This window comes from Silene latifolia, chromosome 1, assembly GCF_048544455.1.
Source record: "Silene latifolia isolate original U9 population chromosome 1, ASM4854445v1, whole genome shotgun sequence".
Taxonomy (NCBI): domain Eukaryota; kingdom Viridiplantae; phylum Streptophyta; class Magnoliopsida; order Caryophyllales; family Caryophyllaceae; genus Silene; species Silene latifolia.
The window spans coordinates 172708268-172730021 of NC_133526.1; the positions used below are offsets into that span (position 1 = coordinate 172708268).

The 21754-nt window shown below is 37.5% G+C and overlaps 1 protein-coding gene across 1 annotated transcript; it reads right to left on the minus strand.

Annotated features, from left to right (window-relative positions):
• Nucleotides 1-3855: 3855 nt before the first annotated feature.
• On the minus strand, nt 3856-5939 carry LOC141587770 (glutamate receptor 2.3-like). The gene is made up of 4 exons (XM_074409242.1): nt 5616-5939; nt 5248-5506; nt 4595-5013; nt 3856-4101 (listed from the first exon to the last, which is right to left on the minus strand). The coding sequence occupies exons 1-4, from the start codon at nt 5937-5939 to the stop codon at nt 3856-3858; spliced, it is 1248 nt and encodes a 415-aa protein (XP_074265343.1).
• Nucleotides 5940-21754: the final 15815 nt, after the last annotated feature.

Below are 21754 nucleotides of genomic sequence, written 5' to 3' on the forward strand. Positions count from 1 at the left end.
CTTGCAGCTATCACCAGTGGCGGAGCCAGGATTTGAATTTAGGGGGGGCGAAAAATTTTAGGGGGGGCGAACGACTAATTTTATAAGGTACACTCGAAAAATTTTCGAAAAATTTAACTAAAAATTTCAAAATTTTCATCCGCTAGGGGGGGCGACCGCCTCTGCTAGCCCCCCTAGCTCCACCACTGGCTATCACAGCTGGTCAAGAACCGCCGACCTTCAAAGCAGCCATTCGAGACAAAGGATGGTGTGAGGCCATGCAAATGGAAATTGATGCTTTGGAGCGTAACTAAACATGGGCACTTACAACTTTACCCGCAAATAAAAAAGCCCTCGGATGTCGATGGATTTATCGAATCAAATACAAATCCAACGGTGACAGTGAACGATTAAAAGCTCGACTTGTTGTTTTTGGGAATCATCAAGTCGAGGGCTTAGCCTATGGTGAAACTTTTGCGCCGGTTGTTAAAATGGTTACTGTCCGAACATTTCTTGCCGTTGCAGCTATAAAAAAGTGGGAGCTTCACCAAATGGACGTTCACAATGCCTTCTTACATGGTGACCTAAGTGAGGAGGTTTACAAAGATACCTCCGGGTTTCGTCCGTGGGAAAGAAGGGCATGTCTGTCGTCTTAAAAAGTCTTTGTATGGCCTGCGGCAAGCCCCTCGATGTTGGTTCGCTAAACTAACGTCTGCCTTGAAAGACTATGGCTTCAAACAATCTTATTCGGACTACTCCTTGTTCACCTACTCGAAAGGAAAGGTACAACTATACATACTTATTTATGTCGACGATCTTGTCATTGCTGGTAATGATTCTTTCGCCGTTGCTGAATTCAAGATATATTTGGGAAAATGCTTTCATACGAAGGATCTTGGTCCTCTAAAATATTTTCTTGGCCTTGAAATTGCCCGTAATGCCGAAGGGATTTATGTCAATCAACGAAAGTATGTTCTTGATATTGTGTCGGAGGTCGGATTATTGGGCTGCAAACCCGCAACAACACCAATCGAACAGCATCACGCACTTGGGACCGCGACTGGTCCCTTCCTCCACGACAATGAGTCCTATAGGCGCCTCGTTGGGCGTCTTGTCTATCTCTCTGTCACCCGCCCCGATGTGACTTATGCGGTTCATATCCTATCTCGTTTCCTCCATCAACCTCGACAAGAGCATATGGAAGCAGCCCTACGAGTTGTTCGCTATCTTAAGGGCAGCCCGGGACAAGGTATTCTTTTGCGCGCCGATAGTACCATTTCTCTTACAAGCTAGTGCGATTCTGATTGGAGTGGTTGTCCATCCACTCGCAGGTCCGTGACAGGTTGGCTAATTTTTCTGGGTGATTCACCTGTCTCGTGGAAAACGAAACAACAAACTACTGTTTCCCTTTCATCCGCCGAAGCCGAATATCGCTCTATGGCAAATACTCTCTGCGAATTGAAATGGTTGCAGGGTCTTTTGCTTGATTTGGGTGTCTCGGTCCCTTTGCCTATTACAATGTTCAGTGATAGTAAATCTGCTATCGACCTCGCTCACAATCCCGTGTTTCATGAGCGGACAAAGCATATAGAAATTGACTGTCACTTTGTCCGCGATGCTATTCTCAGTGGTTTAATCGCTGTGTCTCATGTATCGACAACGGCTCAATTGGCCGATATCTTCACTAAAGCGTTGGGAGCTCCTCATTTTCAGCCTCTTCTTCGCAAGCTGGGCATTCTTGATCTCCATGCTCCAGCTTGAGGGGGGTATTAGGAATATCGTATATCGAATATTATACGATATTCCATAAGTCAAAGATTTTATATTCGGTTGTTATTTCCTGCGATATTTTAGCGATTACGTTCACATGTCTATTGTAACTATATGGAGTATGTAAATTGAGATTGTTATCAAAGTTCAACATAGCAATTAACAAAATAAATCCTAACTAGTTTGTCGAAGGTTTGGCATTGCGAAAGAGTCCAAGGCTTTTTTTAGCAGTTCCTCTGTCTCATTATCGTGTCTCATCTTGTGTCTTATTGTGTTAATATTCTGACACCTCATCTTCAGATAATATTTACATACTTAGTTTTAATATTTATTGCTTATATGTCAAATAAAGAGATAGTGGAATACAAGATGAGACACGAAAATGGAACAGAGGATCCGGACTGTTGGTATAATGTCATACTCTTTTAAGTTGTTTGCAACTTCTATATCGAATATATTGTCATGGTTTCCCCAAATTAGATGTATAGGCTGCAACGACAAAAAAATAATGTGATATTAATCCACGAAAAAAAAGGGTGTAAAGTAATAAAGGATAGCGGAAAGATTAGAAGAAAAAAAAAGTGTGATATTTAAGGGGAAAGGTGTTAAATCATACTCTGTTTACTCTGTATAAGTAAATGGGTAGGAGCAATAATATATTCAACTTCGCAGTTAGCTTTGTAAGAAATTACAAATAGAAAAGAGTTCAGCATAGCAATTAACAAAACATATAATTTGATTTTTTTTTCATAAAACGAAGGATACACATCCGTCCATATTTTTTTTAATGAAAAACTAGTATATTGATTAAGATTTTGTTTAAAATATTTATGATAAAATTCGATAATTGGATTCCAGTAAGGTGTAATTTTTAAATCAGGACTTATAATTATTCTATAAATTTACCATGTGCTCATCCAATTTTATGCTAAGTTGCATTCGTGAATAAGAAATGATGGTTTGTGTGTTTATATATGGTTTATATGACAGGTTAGTGAGGGTTGACAGTGCTCGTGTAGAAGGAACGAAGGATAAATGAGGGTTGATGGCGTTCATATAGTAGGATAGATGATGTTGGGGTTGAGTTGGTTAGGCAACTTTTGCTTCAAACCAGCTGAAGAAAACAAGATTGAGTAAAAGATACTTTTACAAAATGGAAGTTTTGATTAGACACTAAAATTTGGGAGAGATGGTCTCTCACTAAGTTATTGAGAGACCAATCTTTCGTACCCTTTTATTTGTATTTCGTACCTCTTTTATTGTTGATCGTAACATAGTAAATTCGTATCTATTTACATAATAAATGTACCCATTTTATCATTAATCATGATTTGTACCTATTTTATTACCTTTAGTACCACTTTTTCTTAAAATTGTACAATGGTCTCTCAATAAAGCTTATTAAGAGACCGTCTCTCAGGAGACCTACTCTTGAATTCAATAAAGAAAGCCTATTTTTTTTACATCTACATGGGTGAAGAGTAGTTGTGTTAACACAGTGACAGAGTTAGTTCGTGGTTGGCCTTGCATTCCATAGATATCCATCTCAAATATCAATTCTCAGAACCACCATATCATAGTTTTTAACATGGCGTTAACATATAACCTAACGTTAACCTGAAAAATTGTTGGAAAATTGTGATGGGTTGTCGTTGCTGTTTATGATCTTTATATGTAAAAGAGCACAATTAAATAATACAGAGTAGTTTATATGAACCAAATAAATGGATTTTATTGCTCCACCCTTTGATAATCTTTTTTTAGACCATTAAAAAGAAAGCTCTAATAATAATAATATTGACTTCTTTTCAAACTTTATCAATGTAATATAAGACACCTTAAAATTTAATGCGAAATGTATTACTCCGTATAAAAGATCTCCCCAAGGAAAATTTTTGCTACAGTAAAATTGAAAACTGTTTTACTATCTTTGCTACAATAATGTTGTAAGAATAAAATTTTAAATGCTTTTATATGTGCCCGTGCAACTTTGCACGGGTTTTGTGTTAATCTAGTTATAATCATATTTCATTCTTTACATAACTATGTTTAAATCAAAGGTATGCATATAAGATGAATAGATGGTGGTGTAATAAAGACATGATCTCAGAATAGAAAAATTAAGGAGAGGATTATGAGAAGGCCAATTAGTAAACCACCAACAATTAAGATCCACTCATAACCCGGAGATACAAATGAGGAAGCAGCATCAACATTATTGTTACGATCATCTTGACATGCTTCCAAATTTCCGATCGTTCTATCTTGAATCTTTCCTAAACGTCCTCCGTCTACTAACTTTAATATTCCCGTTGAGACATCTTCTAGTACATCAGATCCTTTTGCAAAAGCCTGCATTTTGCAAAATTAGATTTAAAACCGATAAGGTTCATTCTTTCCATTTTAGAGAGTCTCTCAATAAGATTCACATTTTAATTTTTGTGCATTATAAGGGGGTGAACCTTATTAAAAGACCGGGGCCAAGAGTACTTTGTACTCCGTATCAATTAAAAAGTACTTTCTCTGTCCCAATTACCCGTGCACCTTTAATAATCTTCATGAGATTTCATAAAAATATGCCTAAATCGTCTAAGACTTTGCAAAGTTATACTAATACTTAAGCTAAGACGTTATATTGTTTTGTGAAAAGGGAGCGACAAGAGCAAATGTGAATATGTGATGCTGACGGGGTTTAAACCCAGGTTATAAGCTAAGTACCGGCACTCATGACTGTACCAACTAAGGAATCTAATTAGCTAACATCTACATGAACTGCGAACTAGTACAATTTAACTAAGAGGAAATAAGTTAAGGTTAACTGAGAAAGAGAGAGAGAGACACATACGAAGCCGAATCCGGTAGCATGAAGATTTGTAGTAGGAACCATGGTAAAATTATCACAATATTTAGCTTGTAGAAGCTTGAGATGAGGAGCATTTGCAACAATGGCATCGACACCGCCTTTCAAAGTTCCTTTGGATAACATCTCCACCATTTCTCCTTCGGATTTAAGGCTTATTAATTTCGACTTGGAAAAACCCTTTAGAAGCAATAAGTTGTAGATGAAGGACCCTTCTCTATAACCAACATTTGAGCCTTTCCTAATTAGTTGAGTTAGGTTCTCAATTGTGCCATTATTCCTACGTTGGTATGTATTTGATGATGTTTGGCTTATTACATAACATGATATTAGGGCAAGCAATATCAAGAAGAATGTTGTTATCAATAGCCTTATTTGTAGTAAAGATCTCAATGTTTTATCTCCTGCAAAATAACATTATGATTGATCAGTAGCGTAACCAGGATTTGCTGTTAATTAGGGGGCAAAAAATTTTAGCGGGGACAAACAATGTCATATACAGAATGAAAAAAGTTCGAAAATTCAACTAAAAATTCTGAAATTTTATTTTTCCAGCGAATGCAAGCACCCCTGCTATAAGAGTATTCAAAATTAAAACGAATTCAAGATGGCGGTAAATATATAGAGGATTTACTTACCCGGCATGGCATCATTTCGTCCAAAACATCTTGTACATGTACTAATTGCTCCAACAACAACGACAATGAAGCCTAAGACAAATGTTGTGATTAAGAATGCAGAAGTAATTCCTCTCAAAGAATATCCAACATCTTTGGTGATTGGTTGGTTTATGGGAACCAACATTGTTATCGATGAATCCATAAATGGCATTGTAAAATCTACCCACCGTGTCCGATAATACAGGATGGATATGTCGCCTACTGCACCATCGTACTCCTAGCCAAAAAAATAGCATACGAAACATGAATTATAAATGAATCAAGAGAAAATCGCGATAAAATGAAATGAAAGTGAGTACACAAGAACAATATTAGTGTAAACCGACCTTAGCCAAGACGGCTTGGAGCATGTCATCGAAAGAGCCCTTCATAGTTCCATCGACCTTTTGAAAGGGCACAAATTCAAAAGGAATTGGAGAAGTAAGGGAAGTATTCATGACTTCTTTAAATACTTCAATAGCAAAACCACTATAATCGTTTTCCCCGGTCACTAAATTCCGATTAATGTCTACAAAATCACTAAACTCTCGAACCGGGATTGCAATCTTTAACTTTGATCTTGTACTTGTTACATTGCCTTGACTCCATGCAGACTTTGATATCAACCCTAATATTGAAATTAATATTTGGACTATAATTTCTCTCTTCATTTTTGAAGGTTTAAATTTTGTTGAGGGAATGAAGAGAAATAATGGTTGGTTATTTGGTTTGATTTATACAGACATAAAACATAAAAACAAGCAACTCAATTAATAGTTAGTGATTGGATTCTTTGGAGTATTAATGGTAACACAACATGAAATAAAATAAACTTGTTCGTTTAATGGATCCAATGTCCGTTGAATTTCTTATTTTGGATTGACTTCCCAAGTTGTCACTACTTTGTGTATGTATTAGAGTCGCCTTTGTTGGACTTCAAAGTAAAAAAATAAAAATAAACAAAAAATAAGGCTTGTTCTTTCTGGTTCATTTCAGTTTAGCTTAGCTCAACTCTTTTCAGTTTATTTCAGTTCAGTTCAATTTAGCTCAACTCTTACTTAAACGATATTCAGTTTAGCTCAACTTCATTCGGCTTAGTTCAGTTCAGTGTAGTTCGGTTTATTTTAGTCGAAAAGAATAGGGCAAGTCCCTTAGCTTTATTTGCACCTGGCAAAACTATAAGGATATTTGCGATACCCCGGAGGCCCGGATCTGTCGCACACTGCCAAATATTCGTCGTTTAAGAAACATAGGTAAATTATGTCACCATTTGTATTACAACTAATCGTATAGATTTGAGCTTCATAATAAAATATTTGCGCTTAAGTATAAAGTTTATCACTTTGATAGTAAAGTTTATAGTTCATTACATAAATACTGAGCTAAAAAAATTATACCAAAACTTAAAAACAAAACAAATAAGTTCAATTAAATTTTAGTTTTAATGTCAAAAAATTAAGATATAATCAAATCTTTTTAGAAAATTCAAAAAACAATACACCTAAACTCAATCAATACTATATATTAAATCCAGAAACCAAGGGACTTTAATGTAATTAAAGAAAGTTATACAAATTAATTATACTATATAGTTTTAAATCAATAGCACCGTGTGATGGACACGATTGAGGGATCTCAATGCAAATATTATATAGTTTGGTTTAAATTAAATTATATAGAAGCTTGATAAGTTTCCTAAACATTTGTAAGAGACTAAAACATGGTCAATTTCCTTAAAATAAAATAATTAATTAAGATGGACAATTTCCTTAAAATAAAATAATTAATTAAGATGGTTAATTTCAAGGAGACTAAAAAGAAGAAGATGCTTGGTAATTTTCCTAAATATTTATAAAATACTAAAAGATGGTCAATTTCCTTAAAATAAAATAATTAATTAGTATAAATATGCACACTTATGGTATTAATTATTATTATCACAAAATTATATATTAAGCTTAAAATTTATGTAATTTTATTAAACTTTATAATTTATTAGATGTATAGATATGTTAATTATTTAACATAAAAAAATATAATAAGTAGGTTATAATCCTCTTAAAATTGAATGCCTAAGTAGTAAAAGTAATTTCGTCAGTAAAGTAAAGAATTGTAGTAACATTGGAGATAGTTATATGATAGTAATCACTCATTTGAATAGTAAAAGTAACAATATTATCAACGAGATTAGTGAAAGTGGTAGAAGCAACAACCGGAGTAGTGAAATAATCAATATTAACGCGGCAATTGTGACAATAACAATAACTACGGCGGGAGTAGTGAAAGTAAAAATGATTACGGGCAAGTAATGAAATGTTATTACCATAGAAAAATTTATCATAGAAAAATTTATTTAATGATAATTTAATCGTAATTAAAAACAATGATTACGGGAGTAGTGAATTTGTCTCAAATTTTATTTAATCGTAATTTTAGGATATATCATAGAAAAATATATTAATGATAAATAAATTTACGGATTATGCAATTTTAAGTAATTTTATTTAATGAATAAAAAAAATTAATGGTAAGTATAGGTAGCCCGGGCGAAGCGGGCACCAATACTAGTTATATTTTATATGAACGTACATGCTCTTATACAACATGTAGTTTAATCCAGGGGCGGAACCAGGAATGGATTCCATCTAGAGCTAGATTTATAGACAATTGAAAGTTTGAAACGTATTGTTTAAGGAAAAATTCAAATCGTTGGCAGATCCTCACGTATGAGTTTCTGTGCCCTAGGACATTCGAAAAGTGAATTTTTTTTGTGTATTTTGTCTAACTTATAGACTAAATAAAATAAATTATACATTTTACGCAAAAATTGCTTAATGTTTGATTGCAACTACATAGATAGAACATTAGGGATTCGCTACTGAGCATATGTTATACCACGATAATAACAATGAGCAGTAATACTTGTGTGAGACGGTCTCACACGGTAAGAAGGACACATTATATAAAAAGATAACTCATTTATTAGCACTAAATGAACATTTTTTTTTATAAAAATGGAGTCTTATTCTAAAATTTGTAATTCATGTGTAAAATTGTCCCATAAAATTAGAGTTTTGTAAGACAAATAAATAATTTTGGTGAAGAATGGATATTGAAAATAAGGGAGTGAGGCTTTCATCAATTGGAATATGAGTATATGAGAATGACTGGTATTTAAAAAAGAAAAAAACAACCAAAACTTTGTCGAACCCGCGCACCCTTGAATGGTAACTTACCCAACTACCAACTGTGCTACACTTTGTTTATGAATTGAATGTTGTAGACACCTCGTTTCTGCACCCCTCGCAAACCACCCGGTGATGATTGGGCCGCATGTTTGATTCGCGGAACGATTAGTGACAGTTCGTAAGATTATCGTCAAGTGATTGCTCAAATATTAAATGTCAACCTCTTAGTTGTCATCTACGTGCCGATACGGTCGTTTTGGCAGTAATTAGAGTACATTCGGAGTCCGGGTCAAAAACCGTCTCCATTTCACGATAGTTGTTAAATCCGAGTCGAGAATGTTCGGAATGTTCCGGATATTTCTATTCCATATTTATCAAATTTTATCTTTTGGCAAACAATATCCCGTAATATTCAAAAGATAATCGAATTAAATCCGTCCTACCATAACTTAAACACGGAAATCTTTCTTAAGCAGGAGGAAACCTCATGGGAATAGACGCACGGCCAGTCTTTGCGCCTCTTCCAAGAGACGATGGCTCGCTGCGCCTCTTCCCAGGCCCTTCTTTGCATGATTTACGTATCTTTTTTTATATCTTTCCGAGATTCACTTCCAAAGAGTCTCCGAAACCCTATTCCTTCACGTGATTAGTATAAATAGGAGCTTTCGTTCCTCATATTTCTCACGCGAGTGTCCGCCCTTCTCTTCTCCCTTTGCATTCTAGACTTCGTTCTTACTAATTGGCGCCTACGTGCTTGGACTTCCGACCACGTAAGCTCGGATCTTTCCGGGTACCAGCCTCTCCGTTGCATGACCGACCAATTTGACCACTACACTCAATCAATCTAATTAATCAACTTGTTAAATCGTTTTCCTCTTAAGAGGGCACTCTTTCCTTGCATTCGCGTCGAGCATCACTAATCGATCTTCTTAGTTCTTCTCGTTCCGTCAACATGTAAGTCTGAGGGTGTAATCTCTCCTTTTATTTATTGCACTTTTATTTATTGTATTTTAATTATTGTATAACAATTGTAAGGTTTATGTCGAAAGTACCTCATTAAAACCGATTTCTAAAACCATCTTTAAAACCTTTTTGCGGATTTCCGGTGAGACGGACGTCGAGAAAAGACGCAGCAATCGCGCGCCTCTTCGAAGGAGCGCAGCACTGCTGCGCCTCTTCGTGAGGCTGCCGCATTCTCGCTTCTTTTCTTCTTCCTCCGTCTCTCGTAATTCGTACCAAAATTGTTTCTTTTGTTTTGTTCTTTAATTCTTCATCACGGAAATTTATAATTCATATGTATGTTGTATATAATTCATCATTCATTAGCATGTTTTAATCGTCAAGTCCGACTTAAATCCCTTATAATTCATATTCGAGGGTTTTCGTCATTAAATTCAAGTTCCGGATTTTAGAGATTCAATTCGTTCATATTGAGTTTCTGGGATTCGTTGTTGATAAATTTGCATCTGTTTATTTGTTGTTTAGTCACTAATTCGTCATGAATTCATCATGTTTAGTCTAGTTCGTTTAGTTAGTTAGTTTAATTATTCATTCATTAACATCGACCCTTCACATGATTAATTCATTTAAATCCGTCTCATCCATGTTTTACTGTTTTATGACCTCAGTCATATGTTAAATAATCTGCTAATCACTTTCATCCGAGTCAATTATCGTAGTCAATCCACTAATTTACCAATTAACCTTAACGATTTGCAGTTCCGGCTTCACAGCCAGAACTCACCCTTGGAACAGACGCAGCAACTGCTGCGCCTCTTCCAAAGGGCGCAGTGCCTGCTGCGCCTGTTCCAGGGTGAATTCTGTCCCTGAACCCCTTTTCTGCCTTGACCTAGTTTAATTAGCTACGTATCAATCAACTAATAATCGTATTATCACGCTAATTCCTGTTCGTATTTATTTGTTTTATTCTTTTGTTTCTTTTTCTCAAATCATCCGTTTTAGCGGTATTTTCGACATAAATCGCCTGTTCCATTGTAATTATTGTAATTTTCTTTATTGTAATTTATATTTATTATTGTATTTTGTATCATTTGTATGTTTCTCACATGTAAATCAACATTAAATCCCAACTTTGACCCAATTGTTTGCTAATTATGTGTCAACCGACTTAGTCTAATTTTCACATGCTAGGATTAATCTATGGATGTTGCATTGCATGCATATAGCCGACGATATATCGAGTACGAATAACTTCCCTAATCATTAGTAGAGGCCGCTATCGAGGCGGGCGGGATTAGGTGTTCGATCAAAAGAGCTTCCTAATACGTACCCTCACCCCTTACTCCAGATCTCCGTGAGCACCCGTGTTCATTGGCATCCACGAGAGTCATTCTAGACATAGAATGCTAAGGGTAACGATTGCTTAGTGTTCATGTCACTACTTCGTGTCTTGACATGGCACGAGGTATTCGAACGGTTCCAATTTCCCATAAAAATTGGTGGCGACTCCATACAAAATGCAAACGCTTGTTCCCCGTTTCTCACCAGCGCCCCGTGGGCGGCCCGCTGTCCACGGTTTGGCGACTCATTTTGGGATTATACACTTACGTGTAGCTAGGGTGAAACTTGAACAAGGTTAGGGAATAAGTTTGTACAAGACAATTGTCGGTTTTCATAACTCGGTCTTCCTAGACCGTTTAATTCGGCCTTCCTAGGCCCAACCCAACCCATTCGACCAATCGTCCCGTCTAAACGGTCCTAATTCTTATTCGGGCCTAAGGATGGATAGCGATTGACGTCATCCATACCATGGTGCTTACTCTTGTTTGTATCAAGGGCCTTCACTACTTGAGGAAATGGACTAGGAATCGGCCTTACTCTTGTTTGGCACGAGCCTCTCCACAGACTTCGGGTTTGATGGTTCGGTATGGCAACCCACCCTTTAAACCAAAACCCTTCTAAAAGCACTCAGCATCCCGTTATAATGCTTGTATAAATATGTAAACCTTACGTGATCACCATTTCTAAACAAAACCATGACGAATTTTCAAAAAATCAAAACCCGTTTTCAATCAAGAATTTCGAAATAGGGCCTTTAATTAGTACAAATCCGGTCAAAACTCTGTCCGTTTGTCGTGTCAAAATTCGGGCCACAAGCCCATTTCAAACCTCACTTCGAGTCCACTCCTACAACTACACTACAGTTGACTAGGACACACATTTTCAAAGACCTTGTCTTTCTCCAAAACTCACTCAACACAAGTGGCACACACCCACTTCACGAGTCAAATTTTTCCTCTTTTAGCAAGTGTGATAGAAAGGTCGGTCGTGTTTTGATTCGTCGCCGATCTCTTATCCAGTTTTCAAGATGCCTGGGTCAAGTGATGATACGAACCTCCAGCAAATTCAAGAAAGTAATGATCGAATCCTAGCCGCGCTAGCCCAAATGCAAGTCACCCAAAACCAAACCTATGACCGCCTCGAGCTCATCGAAGGCCGTATCTTTGACGTAGAGGGAAGGTTGCCTCCCATTAAAGGTGAAGTACTACAATTTTCCGATGACGAGTCTAAGGATGAAAATCCTCTCATGGGGATGACCGCTTGGAGAAAAGACTCCAATACCTAGAGGAGCAATTGATGTACCTTAAGGGGGATGACATTTACAGGGAGAACAATCGTAAGTATGAAGCCGTCAATTCCAAATTGCCCACTAACTTTAGCATGACGGATATCCCTAAGTTTAAAGGACACGAGAACCCTTTGAACCACATCCGTGCCTTCAAGGATTACATGTCTATCAAAGGCATCAAACCCGAGATGTTCTTAAGGATCTTTCCTTCATCTCTCGACACCATCCCAAAGCAATGGTTCTACACTTTAGATCACAAAAAGGTCACTACTTGGGAGGACGCCGCGATCGAATTCTCAAAACAATACGCGGATAATGCCGAAATCCAAGTCAATATGCGTACTCTAGAGGTTCTTACCCAGAATGACAAAGAAGGATTCACCGACTTCCTAAGTAGGTGGAGGAAGACTAGTACTCAACTAGTAGAACGCCCGGATGAGGCCACTCTGGTGGAAAAATTCGTGGACAATCTCAAGCCCATATATGCCAACCATTTGAGATATCAAAACATCAAGACTTTCAAGGACTTAACCGTATTAGGGACACGAATTGAAGATGACATCCGCAAAGGACTCTTGTCCAAAACGGTAGGTCGAGGATACCAAGGGTCCACAAGTCGTTCATACGGCTCTACTAGCAAGACCGACGAAGTCAACCTTCTCGAGCCATCCAAGAAAACTAGCCCACCAAGGAAGTTCACAAACCTTGGGGATACATACTCCAATGCTCTAAAAAGACTAGTGAAGCAAGGCAAACTCCAACCCATTGGACCTACTCCCGAACCCGAAAGGAAGTCCAAATTCTGGGACAAAAACTCCCCTCTGTGAATACCATAGGGGCAAGGGGCACGACACCGAAAAATGCTACAAGTTGAAACACGTGCTTCAGGATATGATTGAAGACGGTCGACTTCCAATTCCACCAGGAGGTAAGCCCAATAACACTCAGAATCCTCTTGGAGTTCTAATGATTACAAGTGATGAATCTACCTTAGATTGCTCACATCTCATTTCTCCCACCGAGGATGAAATTCATGCAATTGAGAAAGAAAGACTCTACTCTACCATCTCCCCTACCATTTCCGACTTCATCGCTTGGGCAAGGAGTGTAGATAGACAAGTGTGGGAACTAGAAAACATGGTAACAATCTTGCGCAATCCCAATGCAACACCTAAAGAGCGCGTACCATTGACCTTCTCTCAAAATGCCACTATGCAAGAAGTAGTCGCCGTGGTCGATAAACTAGTCGATCAAATCATACAACTAGAGAGTGACATCATGAGGATGAGGGAACTAGCCGCAATCAATGGGGTTTGGGCCGATGACGATGAAGATGAATATCTCATTGAAAACTCCTTAGTCAAGGAAATAGTCCAAAATGGCGAAGACCAAGATGTAGATCACCTAACTCGCTCGGGTCGTCCATACCAAAGCGCTACTCAAAACGGTCCAACCAATGTCATCACACCAAATGACAACGAAGATGACCCCACTGATCATTTGCTCAAGCAATTACAAAGAACCAAGGCTGATCTTTCAGTCCGCAGCGGTGGCAAGCTCATTTCCACACCGCCAAGCTTTACTGCAAGCTCTGGCCAAATTGAATGTGGCGCATAACTCTACTCCCGAAGATGTAGTCAACTTGGTCTTCCAAGAATCACCGAAGCTAAGTAATCCTATTACTTTTTCAGACGAAGACTTGCCACCTTTTGGCGCCAGTCACAACCTTGCTCTATACATCACCGTTATCTGTCTAAAGAAGAATGTGCCAATGACCTTGGTAGATGATGGCTCCGCGGTCAACGTCATACCCCTCAAAACGGCATACAAACTAGGCATGAAAGAGTCGGACTGGACTCCTACAAATCAAGGTGTACGTGCATATGACGGTACACGACGAAAAGTGGTAGGACTTGCTAACCTAACCATAGCAACGGGACCAATCGAACGAAAGGTTAACTTCCAAATAGTGGACATCGAAGCTTCATTCAACATACTTCTGGGAAGGCCTTGGATTCATGCTTCCAAAGCAGTAACATCCACCCTTCATCAAAAGATCAAGATCCCACTAAATGGCAAAGTTGTGACAATCACTTCGTCACCCATCAAGGCCATAATCGAGAAGCAATCAAATAATCAAGTCCTTGCATATCCCATATACGAACTTGGGGGCTTCCAAAGTGTAAATGTCATAGAAAGTGAGTTGGCACCCTTATACTATAATCCCTACTCTAACTTGGTGGTCAACCACATACTCAAAAACCAGGGATACTTCCCTGGAATGCCTTTGAACCCAGTTCGGAGGAACACTGTAACACCCCGGTTTATAAAAGAAGTCCTCGTCAAGACATTCCTTAATAAAACGGACTGTTACCATCTCGGTTTCCCGAGGTAGTGAATAACAAATTAAACTCCAAGGCAATTTATATAATATTTTAACTGAATTATTACAAATACTCTTTTCAACTCGAATTACAAGAACTGACAAAATAAAAGTGAAAGTCTTCTAAATGATGATCTAGCCACTAAGTAAATCGATCCAATGTCTCACGCCCATCAAGCTCCCGTCCTATCTCTTAAACCTGTCAAGTCTGCTCCCCATAAAACGGATCATCACAGGTGTTCACGAATACACAGGGTCAACCACGAGGTTGAGTAGGGAAAACAAAATAAGTACGGCAACAAAATACATAGCTCCATTTTCAATTTGTCACATACTCCACCTCTCCGTATCACAGACCCTGAATAACTCCCACATCATAACAATACTTCCACACCATATCAATAACTTCCACACCATATCAATAACTTCCACACCATGTCACAGACCCTGAATATCACAGACCCTGAATATCACATTCCCTGAATATCACAGTCCCTGAATATCACAGTCCCTGAATATCACAGTCCCGAATATCACGGACTTGAATAATCTCATTTCCATATCACAGAACATCCTCCAACTCCAATGCATATGAATGCTCACAAGAAATTGATGCAACACGTTATACAAATCAATTAAATGATGAATCATAAGATCATGCCAGTTATCCGATATTGTAATATCATACTCAATATGATCAATTCAGTCAGTCACCTTTCCGAATATAAATGATAACGTAAATCAACCACGAATCCAACCAACACAATTCAACAACAACGATATTAGGACAAGTGTATTTCCCCTACCTCAAGTGCCAGCAATTCCAATTAGCAGTCCAGAATAAAGCAATGAATTGATTATCGATCCTTCACGAATCCGTCACCTAGCACAATTATAATATTTATAATTACTAACTACTAAATATGGAGATCTCTCAATTAGAAGTCTTCCCGAAATACAATCCCGACACCAACATATGCCCGGCTGATAATTAAAGTAACCCAATTAGTATTTGACCCAACTTCCCAAAATAGAAGTTATTAAAGTATAATTTCTTAAAATGGAAACCTCCCCGATATAGTAACTTTTCTCTTTTAACAACCCGACTCAAAAACCCGACTTGAATTATTTAACCGGCTCGGAAATTAAATTAAATAACCGATATGATAATTAAAAGATTAAACGGATTATTCGACTAAGAGAAACCCGAATTACTTATTGAACAACTCACAACCGTCTTAACCCGCCTTTAATTATTTTAAATGACTCGGAAACAATTAATTAATTTTCCGTGTAACAATTACGTAATCCGTCCTATTAATTTATTGACACAAACCAACTCTACGTACTCCATTGCCATAACAATCCCGCATAACTAATTGAAAGGTAACACAGGGATCACGACATGCCCACGATACCGAGTCCCAAACCCCTCACAATGACCAGCCGATTGCGACATTCCCAGCCACCGACACTACCACCCAAACCTACCACGCTCTAGCCTGCACCACGGCCAACCCCGACAACCCTTAACCACCACCTGAAACCTCCTATACAGGCCATGAAATCACGCCCCAAACAACCCCCCGAAAACCCGACACGATAACAAAGTAACTTAACCACTCACCATCCTACCGCCACCATGACCACCCGTGGCCACCACCGTGGTCTCCCTTGACCCACGGTGGTTCCACTACCTACTACACCCACGCCCGACCCATTAAACGATTCAAAACCCACCTAAACAGCTCAATCCGCGTGAACCACCACAAACAGCTCACCGCACCAACCACCACCTCAAGCCACCCTGACTCCACCATTAAGACCGCCCATAGCCGAGCTATCCAGACACCCAAGTCCCGTGTTTAATCGTCCAACCAATAAGTCACAAACCCGTCTGAACCGTATAAAAACTTGCTTGACCAACCCTGTCGACGCCGCCCATTACTGTTACAATCACCACCCAAAACCACCGTGACCACCACCACTACACTCACCACTAACCACCCTACCCTTATACCTTGCCAACAACTACCATAAACAAACCTATCAGATACAAAACAATCAACCAAATACCCGACCTTAATGCGAAAAACGGAGGAGTTAAATGAATGCTTACCTTTACCGCCACCAAGACAACCACCAGGGTCACCCTAGGTCGTCGACAACCTCCCTTACCCGACCTTGCTGCACCGTCAACCACCTATGCTCTCTCTCTCTCTCTCGTTTGCACAGTTGGGTGAGTAAACAAGGTAGGAAAATGGTAGTGTAGTCGGTCTTAAAGAGGAAGAAGAAGAACAATGAAGTATGGTTTGCATTGTTGTTGGTGTAGGCGTGGAGTATGGGTAGCATAGGTTCTCTAAAAATAATCAAGCATGCTTTATGCTTGTCTCATAATACGGTTCCCATAATCATTTTGGGACCGATATTTAATTATTTAGTTTACCTTTCGAATCCTTATAAACCCGTCTTAATTAACTTAGCTCGATAACTTAACATAATTCTCGACTAACAATTAACCCGACATAACTAGCAATATAAATGTATAATAATTAATATAAAATAATATCCGTTTAATTATTTTTATTATATAAAAAATACGGGGTATTACAGTCTTCCCCCCTTAAAATGAACTTCGTCCCGAAGTTCGCTCCCATACCCAAACCTCAAAATGGTATTGTATATCGTACTTACAAACGTCACGCATTTCTAACACTGTTAACACACACTTTTGACACATCAATTAAACATTACAAAAACGAAGTGTTACATTCTGCCCTCCTAAAAAATAAACTTCGTCCCGAAGTTTTAGCTCTTCTTTACTTAACCCAATTAACTACGACTAATAACTACCGGAGAACACGACTGTATAACAATTAAATACTCATCTGAGGACACCATCATCTTTTCATCTCAATTCTGATCTCAAACTCAACATAAACTCATTAACCATGGTCGCACTGGACCGCTAACATATCTCCCGTAGTCATCACTCGGCTCATAGGCCACTCATAACTCATTACCAGCAGTTTAATCACACTCTCCTTTTACACATCAACCAACTACAGAAGTAGTAACACAACATATAGAACTCATTTGCATACGTACCCCACAACTCAACGTCAACTTGGTCAACTATAGCCTACAAACAAGTGCAGATTAAGCATCAAGATTTTACAATCCTCCCCAACTAGAAACGTGGTTACGTCCTCGTAACCTTCATTATTATAACAACGATCTCAAACTACTGCTAACAACTTAAAGAGGATAAAGGGTTCTCAACTCGCGTTCCAGATACTAGTTCTTACCAAAGACAATCGACATACAACTCTTTCAAGGATGCTACCGTTACCAGTAAAATCATTAGTAATTATTCATCTCACCAATCGTTGTAATTTTCATACCTTAGAATCATAGGGGATCAATCACATACGAAAAGAATTAGGGTCATCACTTGATAAATCGTTTATGAAAAATTATAACCTAGTAGGTTCAATCTGACTTTCCTTTACTTAGTTTATGATTTAGGTCAAGTCACCGAATCGCCAATAAAACGAAGACAACCGATTCGCAAGTATTTTTCACCCTAGAAATATTTTTAATTCTCACAACAAAAGGGTTTGGTATTTATTCATAAATGACGAAAGCACCTTGATTGGCAAATTTTTACAACTTATTGGTCGAGCCAAACAAGCGAGAAAACAACGATATCGGAAAGTTAACATACAAGACTATCATGCATAAAATTTTCGTTCTTGGTTTTAAATATATTTGACTGTACCCAACACCATGACATAACAGATTAAATGTATTTAACTACACCAACTTTACAATTATTAAATTTACCTGTCATGCTAATATCAACTTACCATTTTAACACCTACTCCTTTAAATCACCACATTCATTTCCTGTTCGGACATTCGTACTAACCACATCCCACCAATTCACTATACGAACGAACACGACTATATTAACCCACATCTTGCGACTCCGTTCTAGTTTCATTCCTCCAGACTAGCAATTATCATGGACACTCACAAACAGACACTGGCTGGAAATCTCATTCCGAATTTATACTCCCACGGCAAAATCTAACTTCATTTTTCTAACTTTTACATTCATACAGGATGGTGACTAATTTTCTTAACATATTCTTATAACAGGGCCATCATAGAACTCATTTATAGCTTACTACGAAACTCAAAATCAGATAAACTTAATTTGATACAATTCCTTTAAACAACCAGTTGAGGTGTCGACTCCTATATCGTAAATTACAGGCTCATCTTATTCATTTTAATCCTATCTTTATTAATGAACGACCATTACCTCAATCATCAGGATTTTTGTTGCACTTCTTTACTCAGTTATGTTCACGGCTCAATTAAACGTAACTATAACAATTATCATTTAAACCAACGCATATCATATGAATCATTAAAGGGTTATCCCATTATAATATTGCCCACATAGTTTTCATAAACAATCCTTTTTAAAATATACTTGATAGTGATGACTCGAGAATCTAGATATACCAATCGTCGTATTATATCAAACAATTTCCTTTATATTATACTCCTACAATTGCAAGAATCTCTTTAGCATTTTATGACGATCTAATGACGATCATTTCCAATAAGAAATAACACACTGTTTATTATCGTGTCACAGGTTTAGGTTCAATTGAAATCATTTATTGCGATGAAGATAATAATTATAACTATGGGCACTCAACTCATATGAAAGACCTTAGAACTCAAATGACATCCTACATGTGTGAACATTTAGACACAATCACTACTATTATCCATGTGTAAACTTTTAAACATAACTATTATAGTTTTCATGCGAGTGTATTAGAATAATCAAATTACTTTCAATACCATCAACTTTACTAAGATGTGACAATATAGTTTTATTATTCATATATGTCCGACCACTATGCAAATATGATATATAAAATATTACTAACATGCCAAACATATATAAAACATGTAACAACTGGACTCGTTTAAAATATTTCACCCCCGATTACAAATCAAATTAATTTATTCAATTTTACTCATACCATCACGCCAACAATGTTATCAACTAAACTTCAATTTTTATCCTTTGGTTGAGATACGTAACTACCGAACATGCCTGCTACTATCATCATATAAGGACATTATAAATTCATATTATTAAAGCTCGTGAATTAATCAACCACTGTATGTAGACTCAACCTAGAACACACATTTTCCAGGTCATGATTCACGTTGTAACTTTCAAAGATCACGAATAAATAATCGTTCGATTAAAACTTGATTCATATTACTTTTACAAAACTCGGAGAGTTAGAATCACAGGGAAGAGAATTAGGTTCAAAGCACAAGAAGACCATTTTTAAAGAATTTTACAATTCAGTTGGTCCAACCAAACATGTGACAGCTATTGGTCCAAAACTTGGGTCAGTTTGTAAAACTTATTATTTATTATTGAGACATCAAGATTTTTTTTTTTTTTTTTTTCGTGGCTTATCAATTTGAACACATGTGCGAATTTTATGATCGGTGGAGTTGGAATTATGTGAGAATTATTAATGCAATTTAAATGTGGATTTTTACAACATCATTGGTCAGGCGTCACTGCACAGAACTTCCTAACCACATCTTACTAAATTATTTATTTCTCCTAATCCGTATATCATATGAGTATGAACCCAACGTCAAATGAACACTAACTCACGAGACCACCTCTCATAAAATTTTCATCGTTAGGCAATAAACAGAAAAGAAATGGTAGTAAGGTCAATTAAAGAGTAACACCAACCAAAACAAGTTTCATCACTAAGTCAATTCATTTTATATGTTCCAACTCTTACAACCATACTGTCGATACTAACCCATCCTAACTTAAATCTCACATTGTGCTTACGTAAACATATACCCCATAGAACCCCCCTTCGCATCTCGATCTACTCATTACATCTACATTACGATTGCTATGACTAAAAACAGGCAATTCAACAGCGTTTCTTATTACTATCAAATTATTATATTAGCATGGCTTGGGATCACATAACCGCATATCACTAGACATAATGGTACTATCAGCACATCATTCAACATCCACCTAGGTAATTATCATCGACTTGCAATTATTTTCATGCTCACGACTAGCACAACACTCCATTGATTATTAACCTGAACCCAAAAATTTATTTCTCATTTCCCCAACATTATATGATCACGCCATCATTCATACAAAATACTTACCGTAGCGTTGTCCTGCGGAATGGTTAGAATATATGGGTTTCAAAGTATATATCAACTCGATTATGCAACAATCAATGCATCAATCAACGCTTAGGCAACGGTATAGGAATCTCAGGTTCAACCTTATGCAGCTTTTCTACCCTTTTCTCTCATATACCCTCAGGGTTTTCCGAGTCAAACTGAGAGGGCCACTGGTTCGGTGTGAGGGGGCCCCTAACTCAAACCTTACCTCAGTGTGCTCCTAACAGTTCTATCCCGGTGTTCATTTTATTTAGACTCTTCCTATGTTCATTGGGCTCATTGGTTTAGGCCTGAGGATCGTTCGCTCTGATACCACTTTGTAACACCCCGGTTTATAAAAGAAGTCCTCGTCAAGACATTCCTTAATAAAACGGACTGTTACCATCTCGGTTTCCCGAGGTAGTGAATAACAAATTAAACTCCAAGGCAATTTATATAATATTTTAACTGAATTATTACAAATACTCTTTTCAACTCGAATTACAAGAACTGACAAAATAAAAGTGAAAGTCTTCTAAATGATGATCTAGCCACTAAGTCGTCTGATCCAATGTCTCACGCCCATCAAGCTCCCGTCCTATCTCTTAAACCTGTCAAGTCTGCTCCCCATAAAACGGATCATCACAGGTGTTCACGAATACACAGGGTCAACCACGAGGTTGAGTAGGGAAAACAAAATAAGTACGGCAACAAAATACATAGCTCCATTTTCAATTTGTCACATACTCCACCTCTCCGTATCACAGACCCTGAATAACTCCCACATCATAACAATACTTCCACACCATATCAATAACTTCCACACCATATCAATAACTTCCACACCATGTCACAGGACCACGAATATCACAGACACGAATATCACATTCCACGAATATCACAAGTCCCCGAATATCACGGTCCTGAATATCACGGTCCTGAATATCACAGACCCGAATAATCTCATTTCCATATCACAGTAACATCCTCCAACTCCAATGCATATGAATGCTCACAAGAAATTGATGCAACACGTTATACAAATCAATTAAATGATGAATCATAAGA